The sequence below is a fragment of the Leucopleurus acutus genome, assembly GCF_964270905.1.
Source record: "Leucopleurus acutus genome assembly, chromosome: 5".
NCBI classification, from domain to species: Eukaryota; Metazoa; Chordata; class Mammalia; order Artiodactyla; family Delphinidae; genus Leucopleurus; species Leucopleurus acutus.
In genome coordinates this window covers 71,067,637-71,081,200 of record NC_139147.1, presented here as the reverse complement: position 1 = coordinate 71,081,200, position 13,564 = coordinate 71,067,637, and the positions used below count along the sequence as shown (strand labels likewise).

Genomic DNA, 13,564 nt, shown 5'->3' with positions numbered 1-13,564 from the left:
TAATCATTGCCTCCTTAGGAGATAATTCAAAAGAAAAGCTATGTGTCCAGATTTTTCAAATAAGATTATCTAATAGACTATCATAAGACTTTGTGTCCTTTTTAACATTTAACATTTAATCCCCTACTGCTTCAGTGAGGATAGAGAAGACATTCTTACCATAGTTGCAAATGATTCAGAACTGGGGAGGATGATAAGATGAGTCTGTCAAATTTCTTCTGTTGTCATATTATTTGCTAGGTGTCAGTCCTCCCCTGTCAGTTGTCAGATGATCACTTTTCAAAAAGAAAGGCTTGTCAACAGAATTGAAATTGAGTGGCAGTGTAGACTAAATCATTGTGTATAGCCCCCTTTACCTGGCACCATGATTCTTGCTTACCAATGACCACTGAATTAATCTGGTTTCAGGTTTTAATAATTCATGATTTATTTACCTGCCATTTTTGTCTTTACTTTTCTCTAGAAATGATATTTTTTGGTCTATAGTTTATAATTTTTCCTCACTTCATCTTTTCTCTCACTGCCTGATGATCTAGATACTAAATCATCTCATGTTTCGGTTGGCTAGAACAATTTGTTTCCATGAGTAGTTCATGCCAGAAACATTGCTGGTCCAGTAACAACTGCAGACTGGCTCTTTGTTGCCTCATTCACCAATAGAGTAGTTCCTTGTGTGGTTGCTCACCTTTCTGGAGTATGAGAACTCTTGCCTCTTTTTGTCATGTTCTATGGACCAAAGTATTTTCCAGAGCTCTAATTATCATGGTAAAAGTTCCTTTTGTATCAGCTGCCAGGAGTGATAAAATTTAAAGAAAAAAAAAAACTACTTAAATACCAGGGATTCAGAAACTTTCTTTGAACATTTATTTTGTGTATGCATTTTGTATTTAAGTTGTTCTAGTTTTTATTCTTATGTGGTTATTTAACAAGTTCTTTCCCTCTTTTCTATACTTAATATCGTAGGTAGATGATAAAATGCTCAGCTGTCAGGAGAACGTTTGATCTTTAAAAGTATGAGGATCTAGGGATTTCCCTGGCGGTCCAGTGGTTAAGACTCCGCATTTCCACTGCAGGGGGTGGGGTTCACTCCCTGTTTGGGGAACTAAGATCCTGCATGCCATGCAGCATGGCCAAAAAAAAAAGGTACGGGGCTTCCCTGGTGGCGCAGTGGTTGAGAGTCCGCCTGCCGATGCAGGGGACGCGGGTTCGTGCCCCAGTCCGGGAAGATCCCACATGCCACGGAGTGGCTGGGCCCGTGAGCCATGGCCGCTGAGCCTGCGCGTCCGGAGCCTGTGCTCTGCAATGGGAGAGGCCACAACAGTGAGAGGCCCGCATACTGCAAAAAAAAAAAAAAAAAAGTACGAGGATCTGCAAAAGTTAGTACTCTAGAGTGACATTTTCCGTTTTATATTCTTTGGAATGCCATTCCTGTAACATGTTCCCTACTGCAAACCAACTCTCTCTCAATAGTCCTGATTCGTATACAGTGTTAAAGTTCAAAAAAGTCCTGCAGAAAAAAAACCTGTTAAACATTTTAATCTCAGTATTTCCCAAACTTACTTGACAATGGAACCACTTTAAACAACCAACCAACCTTTGACACTCTGTAGGGCTCTCAAAAAATAATTGGGAAATAGCATCCCAGAGAAATTAGTTTAGAGGTCTGTGGACAACCCTGGAAAGTTTCAAGCATAGTAAAGACTATGAACTTTGTCCTGAAACTGGAGTCTAGTACAGGGGTCGGCAAACTTTTTCTGAAGGCCAGATAGTAAATATTTTCAGCTGTTTGGGTCATATGGTTCCTGTTGAAGCTATTCAACCCTGCTATGAAAGCAGCCATAGACAGTGCTAATATGAGTGAGTATGACTGTGTTCCAATAAGACTACAAAAACAAGCTGCGGACCTGTAGTGTGCTGCCCTCTAGTCTAGCAGGTCAAGGAGAGATGGAAAACATTTTATGATCCTCCTACGCCTGCTCCGGGTTTTTACAATGTGGTTCATTCAGTTTAAGCTGAAGTATTGAAAGGTTTAAGAATTATTGTATGGTTAATGCCTAATTCCTCAAATTACTCATGTTTGAGTAAGGAACTAGAGGGGTTGAATGTAAATTCAGGGTTTACATTTGGAAATTATATACTAGGAATTCTTTTTTAGGGTTTTATGTGGGACTGACTTTTGATCTTCTAGTTCATGTCCATAATACTTTGGGGGAAAGTAAAGGAGATTACTGCATATGGTGTTTTGTTTTGTCTTTTGTAAAATTTGTGTGAATGGCTAGGCAGTACATTATTTTGTTTTTGTAGTTTTTAAAAATATTTATTTCATTTATTTTAATGTTTGGCTGCGTCGGGTCTTAGTTGCAGCACTTGGGCTCTTTGTTGTGGCACGTGGGCTTCTCTCTAGTTGTGGTGCGTGGGTTTTTTTTTTTTTTCTCTAGTTGTGGTGCGTGGGCTCTGTAGTTTGCGGCATGCGGGCTCTCTAGTTGAGGCACTTGGGCTCAGTAGTTGTGGCGCGTGGGCTTAGTTGCCCCACGGCATATGGGATCTTAGTTTCCCAACCAGGGATAGAACCCACGTCCCCTTCATTGGAAGGCAGATTCTTTACCACTGGACCACGAGGGAAGTCTCTAGGCAGTACACATTTTATCTCAGTGACCTAAATTGTAATTCTACTGTTATTAAAATATCTAATGTTAGTTGGTTAGAAGGCATTAACTTGATAAAGTAGCACAGAGGTATATTGCCTGGGAACTTCCCTGGTGGTGCAGGGGTTAAGAATCCTCCTGCCAATTCAGGGGACACAGGTTCAAACCCTGGTCTGGGAAGATCCCGCATGAGCAACTAAGCCTGTGCACCACAACTACTGAGGCTGCGCTCTAGAGCCCACGAGCCATAACTACTGAGCCTACGTGCCCTAGAACCCGGGTGCTGCAACTAATGAAGCACACGTGCCTAGAGCCCATGCTCTGTAACAAGAGAAGCCACCGCAATGAGAAACCCGTGCACCACAGCAAAGAGAAGCCCCTGCTCGCCACAACTAGAGAAAGCCCACGTGCAGCAACGAAGACCCAACACAGCCATAAATAATAAATAAATAAATTTATAAAATAAAAGTAATAGTAACCTGCTGGTTAAAAATATTAGCACTCTTGGTATAGGAAATTTTAAAACGTTAATTAAAAATATATAATTATCTCCCATGATGAAACTTTGGGAGATTTAAGCTTCTTTTCCATATTTTTCAAGGTTATTGTGCTAAGCATATATATATATATATATATATGTATTTTAAATGAGGATAAAATCTTTTTTTTAAGTAATCTTTATGTAACTTTGACTTCATAGCAATTTCTTTCGAATATTTATTCCAGAGAGTAGCAGACCGACTGTATGGTGTATATAAAGTACATGGGAATTATGGGCGAGTTTTCAGGTAAGCATTATGCAAACTTTTATAATAAACAACAACTAGCTCTAATTAGCTTTTTGCCTAAGAACTATAATTCTTGAAAATATATGATTCTGGAAAGCAAAAGATTATTTTTTAAATGATGTCCTGTAGTAGTAGTCTTCAGACTTTTCACTGTAAAGCCTTTGTTTAAATAAAAAATAATAAGGGAGTCCAGTATATTGAGCAGATAAAAGATAAACTGCTCTGAAGCAGTGAGCGGTGTCTTTTACTTTCTTGGCAGAATGCCCAAGAAGATTCCTTTGGAAATCACTGTCATATAGAGTTAGCGATTTTCTTTTTCTTTTCTTTCTTTGTGTCACTTTATAATTTCTGAAGGCTTTTGCAAGATGGATTTTTCAGTCTTGAGGTAATATTAGTGTAAATTAGAATATTTACTTGTGTAGATAACTTGCATATCTTGGTTATTTTTGAGCTTTTTCTTTTGTGAATTTTTGTGTGTGTTAATTATTTTAGTTGTGACATTTTAGAAGTTAATTATCCAAATCTTCTTGTAAGAAAAATGTCCTTGCTAATGTTCTAAGTCCTTTTGATTGAATTAATCAAAATAATTCATTTAACATATTTGAATAGGTAAGACATTCATATAGCACAAAATTCAACAGGAACAAAAGCTTATAGAGTGAAAAGTCTCTTCCCTCCTGCCTGCCAACCACCCCGGTCTCCTCCTCTGAGGCAACTAATAGCAGTTTCTGAGTTACTTGTGTATCCTTCTAGTAACATGTAGCACCATAAATGTATATATTAACACACAAACAAATTCATTTCTCCCTCCCCCCTTTCTAAAAAAATATTTATTTATTTTTCGGCTGCATCGGGTCTTAGTTGTGGCACACGGGATCTTTCATTGCGGCGTGTGGGCTTCTCTCTCTAGTTGTGGCACGTGGGCTTCTCTCTAGTTGTGGTGCACAGGCTCCAGAGCGTGTGGGCTCTGTAGTTGTGGCGCGTGGGCTCAGCAGTTGCAGCGGACAGGCTCAGTTGCCCCTCGGTATGTGGGATCTTAGTTCCCTGACCAGGGATTGAGCAGGTGTCCCCTGCATTGCAAGACGGATTCTTAACCACTGGACCACCAGAGAAGTCCCCCCCACCCCCATTTTTTTAAACATGGAAAGGGAGCATGTTTTATACATTGCTATGTTCACTTGTTTTACTTTGCTTTTTTCTTACTTAAAAACAGCGCTCCAATATATATTGTTATCAGTAAATAACTGTATGGGGCTTTTTTTTTTTTTTTTTTTTAATTTTTTGGCTGCATTGGATCTTCATTGCTATGTGCAGCCTTTCTCTAGTTGCAGTGAGCCGGCTTCTCACTGCGGTGGTGCGTGAGCTTCTCCCTGTTGTGGTGCGTGGGCTTCTCACTGCGGTGGCTTCTCTTGTTGAGGAGCACGGGCTTTAGGTGTGCGGGCTTCAGTAGTTGCAGCACGTGGGCTCAGTAGTTGTGGCTCATGGGCTCTAGAGCGCGGGCTCAGTAGTTGTGGCTCATGGGCTCTAGAGCGCAGGCACAGTAGTTGTGGCACATGGGCTTAGTTGTTCCGTGGCATGTGGACCAGGGCTCGAACCCGTGTCCCCTGCATTGGCAGGTGGATTCTTAACCACCGCACCTCCAGCGAAGCCCTTCTGGTGGTTTTTGATATACAGAAATACTCAATTTGTTAAATTCAGTTAACATGTAAGTGGTTAGATTTTCTCCTTTATAAAGTAATAGCCTCTGACTTTTGTGTATATCTTAATAAGGTCTTCCCCACTATGGATTATAAAAAAATAGATTTTTCATTTCTTCTACATTTTTGTGGTTTTATAAATTTTTGATTCATATGAAATTTATTTGAATGTCAGGTGCGAGATATGGCTACATATTTACTTAATTTGAGTAACAGGTTATCTATATGTCTTGGTTGATCAAATGGAAGATGGGACAATATCAGCATTATATGATGTTTTTAATGTTTTAATGTTTTAATTAATATTGTAAACATGTAGACTCTTCATAACTACGATAGGAGTATATGTCTAAACAGGAATAATGGGAAGAAAGGCAAATTCAAGTCAGCTGCACGAAGAGCGACTTACCTGCTTTTAGATCTATGCGTGAGTCAGCCCTGATTTTAAGAATACTACGCAAACTGGAACTCTAGTTAAGCTTGGGAACATGCTCATATGATAATTAACGTAAATCAGACACTCTCAAAAGTAGTACATTTATTGTAAATAATAAATGGACTTGTGTTAATTTGAGAGGCAAGTGGATGAAAGGTCACTCGGCTGAATCAAATTGTAAAGAAAATTATTTGCATTAATGTCTCATGATAAATATTATACAGATTCGCCTTTCTGCTAACTCAGTAAATTAACAGAAAGCCATTTTACATCTAAAATATTTCATAAAAAGTGAGCCAAGGAGACCACAGGTGGTTGAAGTAATTTAAGCAGGTGATCAAGAGCCTGAACCATAGCAATTGCCAGTGGGGACTATTAAGGAGACATAAATGACAAGATTTATCAATTGATTCTTTCAGTCATTCAGCACACATTTGCTGAGCTCCTGCTACCGTGGTAGGTGCTAAAGATACCAAAATTTAATTTGCAGGCAGCTGAATGATTAGGAGGATTGTGATAGAGAATGTAGGAAAAATAACAGGTTTGAGGAATGAATTAAAGGGTTCTGTTTTGAATAGATTGCATTTGATTTAAAGATTTTTATTAAGCAATTGGAAATTTGGATCTGCAGTGTAAGAGGCTGGTGAGAATATGAGTTGTATATAAAAGTTACATCCTAATAGAATGATATTTAATGTAGGGTTAAGGTGATAATGTTAGAGGGTTAGGGTAAGTCTGTGAGAGACTCAAGGGCGGAACCTTGGGGAATATCTGTGTTCAGGGGTCAGGCAAAGAAAAAGAACGTGAGGGAGACATTGGGAAATTGATGAGGAGTGCGCAGTGTCAAGCAAGTGAAGGGAGCACTTCAAGAAGTTGGAGTTATACTGTCGAGGAGTTGAATTTAGTCGAAAGGAGGGGAAATGGGTGGGTAAATCTTCGGTGTTAATTTGGAGAGCAGTTTGGTTTGAGTGATATAATGCAGTGGTCCTAGGGATGACAGGAAAGGGTTAAGGAAGGAAAGACAGCAAGTTACTGATAAGTCTGTTAAGAAAAGTCTCTGAGGTTATTCTTGAAGGGGTATAGGGCCTCTTTGTGGTGGTGGTGGTGGCTTTTTGCAGGGGGAGCAAGGGTAGGAGGGTGGATGGGAGAGAAGATAGAGAGGAAGGCACAGAGCTGTCTTAAAGGAGAGGAGCAGTATGTGGCAGGAGGCCGCTTTAGCTGGCCCCTGTCTTAGTAAAGCAGGTGTCTCTGCTGAGAACAGGTGGGGTGATTCTGTGGTTAGGAAGCTTGAGGGGAGTGATATAGAGCAGTCTGTCTCAAACTAATGGAGAAGAGAGTTCTTAAACTGATCCTACTGCATATCCTCCTTTAGCTCCCCTTACCAACTCCCTGGGGGATTGGCTGGAAGCAGCTGTGGCAAGTGCAGAATCTCTTTGAAGACTTGAGTTCTGTCAGTTTATTCAAATTTTACATTTTACTCTGTAGAGCATCCATGGTTATTTAAGCATATATATAACTTTCCCTGCCTCAAACTTAAAATTCGTTCTTCAGAAAAACTTCAGATATCCAAGATGAAGTATCCCAGTTTGAGAAGCACTGATGAGGGTATCATTTAGGAATGTGGGAAAGGATTGCAGAGCAGTACCAATTGGTAATGAGTGTTTTTTATCTTTTCTTTTTGTTTCCTTTTTATTTTTTCATTACTCTTATGGTCAGTGGCACTACACTGACCATAAGAGTAATGAAAAAATCCAGGGAATTCCCTGGTGGTCCAGTGGTTAGGACTCGCATTTTCACTGCCGGGGCCTGGGGATTAAGATCCTGCAAGCCTCGCGGTGCAGCCAGAAAAAAAGAGTAATGAAAAAATCCAGAGCTTGAGAGTCCCATAACTGGAAAAAAGTTCAATGTGTTTCTGTTCTTTGGTTTGGAATTTGAGAGGGGAAGAAATATAAAGCTGATTTCATCAGCTTTGTCTCTTAATTTAAATGTTTTCTATATATATCCAATAACTTTGTAAAATTATGCCTTTTTGCTAAATGAGAGATTGAAGTGAGAGAATGGATTAAGAAAATGATTGAGCTATGAGTGGAAAAAGACTGTCAAAGAGGGAAGGAAAGGTGACAAGACTTAAACTTACTTGTAAGTAAGAAATGAGCAGGAATTAGATGCACAGAGAAGAAACAGGGAAGATTTTTGTAATATGTTCATGTTGCGTGTTGCTGGGTTTTTTTGTTTTTGTTTTTTAAAGTATGGGAGTTCATTTTTTGCTCTTCTTGAGTTCCTAGGCTTTTTGCAGCTTCCTCCTGGATATAGCACCTGATTCAATTTAGGACAGGCCAAAGGGTCATTCCATGTAGGTGCTTATAGGACTTGTCTATATGTTCACTAGTTTCAGGAACTTTTAAGATCTGCCTGTCAAGAATTGGACCAAACACTGTTGACTTGAAACAAATAGACTGCCAGATATTTCTCCAGCGAAGATTAGCAGAGAATTGCAGTTCCAGGCTGCAACAATGGCAAGGCTCATGCAAGTTCCCACAGGGCAGGGGAAGGAGAAGGCTTTCATGGAGAGGAAAAGGAAGTTGGGAGGGCTAGAGTAAACAAAGAGTCTCTGTGGCTTTTCATTGGCTGAGACCTGGCCAGGAAAGAAGAGGAATCTTTCTTCTTCTTGGGCTCTGCTGTGGACACAGGGCATGAGAGCTCCCCCTTTTGGTCTTCCAACTCTATTTAATTGAGGTTTCTGTTTATTTTTTACAATACACAGGCAGGATTCACTCTGCAAAAGACTTAGAAAAAAGAGAGTTTTAAGTGCCAGTAACTAAAGTTTTTGAAGCGAATGAAAGCTGTCAGGAGCTAATAGCCTAAAATGTTATATTCTGTTAATTGAACAATTTGAAATACTCATCTTAATTCATAGATTGTGAATCCATACAGAAGCAACCAAGGAAAAACATCTTTCCCAGATTCAGATGGTATAATTCCTTTCAAGGGATTCCAGGAAACTGCAAAAGAAAATTTTTTTAGTCATGTGTAAACATGATCAGGGATATGCAAACCTTGTCATATACCTCAGAGCTCAAAGACGCACAGGATGTATTTTGTTGAAGGATTCTATAATTTATTTTTTATTTTTTGGTCATGTGGTTAATGAGTGGCGGTGAAGAGCTCTTTTTTTTTTTTTTTTTCTTTTGGCCGTAACATGCAGCTTGTGGGATCTTAGTTCCGTGACCAGGGACTGAACCCGTGTACCCTGCAGTAGAAACGCGGAACCCTAACCACTAGACCGCCAGGGAATTCCCTAAAGAGCTCATTTGATGAAGAAAGCCAAAAAAAGGAAGTGAAGGTTGGGATTAGTAGGTAGAACACTCTGATGGCAGTTGATTCTAATCTCAGCTCTGCCTCTCATTGGATGCCTGACTTTTGAGTAAACCACGTTAGATCTCTGAGCCCGATTTTAAATATCTGTTCAGTTGTGGGGTTAAATGGGGAGAGTGGTTTCCAAACCCTTTTTTAGCATGGAACTTTGTTTAAATGAAATGATATACGGAAGTATAAACAAATAAAACTTATTACTACAGACTTGCTTGGGGCTGGAGACTTTGCCTCCCGTGCCTCTATCCCTGATGAACACCAGATTGGGCAGCTAAATTTAGTTCTGTACCTCTATTTTTGTTGTAATAATATTTTTATTCCTTTCCAGAGTCTTGACCCTTGGGCATTCTTGGAGTTCTTTCCTTTCTTTCTTAATGGAACTGTAAAATACTAGAGCAGGAGGGACCTTTGTGGTTTTATAGTGAGATTCCTTAAGCTAGGAGATAAGGATGGACTTAGATTCTCTGAAGTCTCTGAAATTACTTAAAGTTATTATGAAATATTGGCTATATTCCCTGTGCTGTACAGTGTATCCTTATAGCTTGTTTATTTTACACATAATAGTTTGTACCTCTTAATTTCCTATCCCTATCTTGCCCCTCCCTCCTTCCCTCTTCCCACTGGTAACCACTTATTCGTGCTCTATATCTGTGAGTCTGTTTCTTTTTATTATATTCACTAGTTTTTTTTTTTTTAGATTCCATGTATAAGTGATAACATACAGTTCTCTGTCTGATTTATTTCACTAAGCATAATACTTTCCAAGTCCATCCATGTTGTTGCAGATGGCAAAATTTCTTTTTTGTGGCTGAGTAATATTCCATTGTGTGTGTGTGTGTGTGTGTGTGTGTGTGTGTGTGTGTGTGTGTGTGTGTGTGTGTGTATCTGTATATACATGCACATATATATACCACACTTCTTTATCCATTCGCCTGTTGACGTCTGTTAGGTTTCTTCCATATCTTGGAAATTGTAAATAATGCTGCTGTGAACATTGGGGTGCATGTATCTTTTTGAATCAGTGTTTTCATTTTCTTCATATTTATAACCCAGGAGTGGAATTGTTAGAGCAGGCAGTTAGCCAGATACGAGCAGAGAAGAGAGGCATGGGTCATATGACAGGAAACCATACATCTTGTAATGACAGGGTCCTAGAGGCAAAGAAAGCTGGGAACCTCTTATGTCTGAATGTAACTTTTTGCTCATTATACCCTCATTACAATAGAATTAACATTGCAGCCAGAGCAGTACCCATCTTGCACCTGACACCATGGCAGATCCGAGAAGACCAAGGAAAAAACAGCCCCTCCTCTCAGAAGGGTGGAACTTGGATGAAAGCCAGGAAGTTACCCCAAAGTCCCTCCCTCCTTGATGAATATTCCACCCGTTTTCACACCCCATATAACCAGCTTGCCAAAAGGAGCTCGGGGCAGCTGCTCTTCTGAGCTTGCCAGCTCTCCCTCCTGAGAGTATACTGTTGCTCAGTGAATCTTCACTTCGCTTACTTGGCCTCTGTGTCTCATCTCTGAATTATTTCTGTGACAAAACAAGAACCTACCCTCCGGCAACAGAATTGCTGGATCATATGGTAGTTTTGTTTTTCGAGGGCTCTCCATATTGTTTTCCACGGTGGCTGCACCAGTTTACATTCCCACCAACAAGTGTACAAGGTTTTCCTTTCTCCACATCCTTGCCAACATTGGGTGTTTGTGCTCTTTTTGATGATAGCCATTCTGACAGGTGTGAGGTGGTATCTCATTGTGGGTTTTTTTTTTAATAATCTGTTTTTAAAAATAAGTTTATTTATTTATTTTTGGCTGTGTTGGGTCTTCGTTGCTGCGCACGGCTTTCTGTAGTTGTGGTGAGTGGGGGCTACTCTTTGTTGCGGTGCGCAGGCTTCTCATTGTAGTGGCTTCTCTTGTTGTGGAGCACAGGCTCTAGGCACGCGGGCTTCAGTAGTTGTGGCACACGGGCTTAGTTGCTCCACGGCATGTGGGACCAGGGCTCGAACCTGTGTCCCCTGCATTGGCAGGTAGATTCTTAACCACTGTACCACCAGGGAAGTCCCTCATTGTGGTTTTGATTTGCATACTGAGCATCTGTATGTCTTTGGAAAAATGTCTATTCAGGTCTTCAGTCCATTTTTCAATTGAGTTCGGGTTTTTTGATATTGAGTTGTATGAGCTATTTATGTATTTTGGATATTATCAGTCATATCATTTGCAGCTATTTTCTCCCATTGCATGGGCTGTCTTTTCATTTTGCTGATGGTTTCCTTTGCTGTGCAAAAGCTTTTAAGTTGAATTAGATCTCATTTGTTTATTTTTGCTTTTGTTTCCATTGCTTTAGGAGACAGATCCAAAAAAATATTGCTACCATTTATGTCAGTGCTCTGCCTATATTTTCTTCTAGAAGTTTTATGATTTCCTGTCTTACATTTAGGTCTTTAATCCATGAAGTCTCTGAAATTACCTGCAAAATTTTGTTTGTGATTTTCCCTCCTTAGTGAAAAAGGTCCATAGTCTTCATCAGATGCTACAAAAGATTTATTACCCTCTTTGATCTGGTTCATCTGTGACAGTTATCCACCCATTAAGTACTTTATGATAGCAGTAATGCCTCTTATAAAGTTGATGTTAAATCCTGCTATACTTTTTATTTTATTTTATTTTTTGGCTGCGTTGGGTCTTTGTTGCTGCGCACGGGCTTTTCTCTAGTTCCGGTGAGCAGGGGCTACTCTTCATTGTGGTGCGCAGGCTTCTCATTGCTGTGGCTTCTCTTGTTGCAGAGCATGGGCTCTAGGCATGCAGGCTTCAGTAGTTGGAGGTATGCAGGCCCTAGAGCATGTGGGCTTCAGTAGTTGTGGCTTATGGTCTCAGTAGTTGTGGCTTGCAGGCTTTAGGGCACGCGGGCTTCAGTAGTTGTGTCATGCGGGCTCTAGAGCTCAGGCTCAGTAGTTGTGGCGCATGGGCTTAGTTGCTCTGCAGTGTGTGGAATCTTCCCGGATCAGGGATTGAATCCATGTCCCCTGCATTGGCAGGAGGGTTATTAACCACTGCGCTACCAGGGAAGTCCCTCCTTCTATACTTTAATAGTTCCTTGTTAATGGATCCCTCCTCTCCCTCCTCCCCCTCCTCTCCCTCCTCTCCCTCCTCTCCCTCCTCTCCCTCCTCTCCCTCCTCTCCCTCCTCTCCCTCCTCTCCCTCCTCTCCCTCCTCTCCCTCCTCTCCCTCCTCTCCCTCCTCTCCCTCCCTAAACTGGTTAACATTTTCTAGTTCCAATCCTCGGCATATACCTGGACCCCAGTTAGAACCTTTTGTTTAGCAGATGCTTCTTAAATTGTAACAGGCATACAAGTCACCTGGAGAACTGTTATTCTGAGTCAGTAGATCTGGAATGAGTCCTGCAAGTATGCATTTCCAACAGGTTCCAGGTGTGATGCTGTTCATAGACCACAGTTTGAGTAGTCGAGGGCTAGTCTATGTATATCTTGAGGGGAGAGATCTTGTGCCTAGTAGTAGTGGCTGATACATAGAACCCAGTACATGTTTCCCTCCTCACATTTATTCATTTATGGGTTCATTCTTTCATTTTACCTACAATCTGTAAATGCCAAGTATTTATCAGGCACTAAATGACTTAATAGGAGTAAATAGATGATTAAGTGTAAGTCTTACCTTTCTTGAACTAGTTTTTAGTCTTGTTTGGTAAACAAAAGAATTAAATTTGGTTATATTGACCTTGAGTTGGTAGCACATTAAAAGGTGCTCAAAGATTAGATGGGTGAAGTACCTGTGGAACATCCAATAGATAGTTGATCTGGACTGTCCATTAATTCTGTTGACGTGACCTATAGCTGCGTTAACTGTGATTGCTACATTACAGATTTGGCTAGTTATGCCTGTAATCTGCCAAAACCCCTAGACTTTGTTTTTCATGTGAAGAGCTGGGCTTTAGGTATGTTGAATTTGAAGTGACAGAGGTATATAAAAGCAGAATTGTCTTGTAGGCATTGGAAGTGTGGCTTTAGATAATATAGCTAGAGATGTTAAAAATTCATTTTATAAACAGCAAAGCACTAAAAAAAGGTTAACTGTTGCTATTACTATTTTGAGGGTAAACATATGAGTAAAAATTGTCGGAAGGAGATAAGTTTATTTATGTTTGTTTTCCTTCCTTGACAGTTTTAAAAACCATGTACGGTTTTACCCTTCTAGTATTATAAGCGTATAATCTGATATTTCAAGAACAGTGTATAAAAACTACAGATTAACAGAATCATAGTGTTTTAATTTTTTCCCTTTTATGATATATGCAATTGAAGGTGTTTATTATACATAGCAGAAAAATTGGAAACAATCTTGAATGGTCAGGAAAATGTTAAAAAATTATGAGTTGCCATCTGAAATAATGCTGAGAACAAGTTATTTTAATAATGTGGGGAAATACTATTAATAGAAAAAGCATAATACAAAATTGCATATACTGCATGATCTCAGCCATATTAAAATGAGCAAATAAAAAGAACTAGAAGGAAATATATCAAATTATGTCATCTCTTAGTATTTAGGATTATAGATTTATTTCCCCCTTTATTATAATATACATATGTATCTTCCATAAAAA

The 13,564-nt window shown here is 39.8% G+C and overlaps 1 protein-coding gene across 3 annotated transcripts in view; it reads left to right on the top strand.

Moving 5' to 3' along the window:
• Positions 1-13,564, top strand: part of SNX4 (sorting nexin 4) — a gene marked incomplete at both ends in the record, with an annotated part of 62,859 nt that overhangs the window by 33,688 nt on the left and 15,607 nt on the right. For all 3 annotated transcript variants that reach the window (XM_082839988.1, XM_082839989.1, XM_082839987.1), the window contains one exon: positions 3,372-3,433. In XM_082839988.1, coding sequence (XP_082696114.1) covers positions 3,372-3,433 — 62 coding nt within the window. The remainder of the gene's footprint in view (positions 1-3,371; positions 3,434-13,564) is intronic.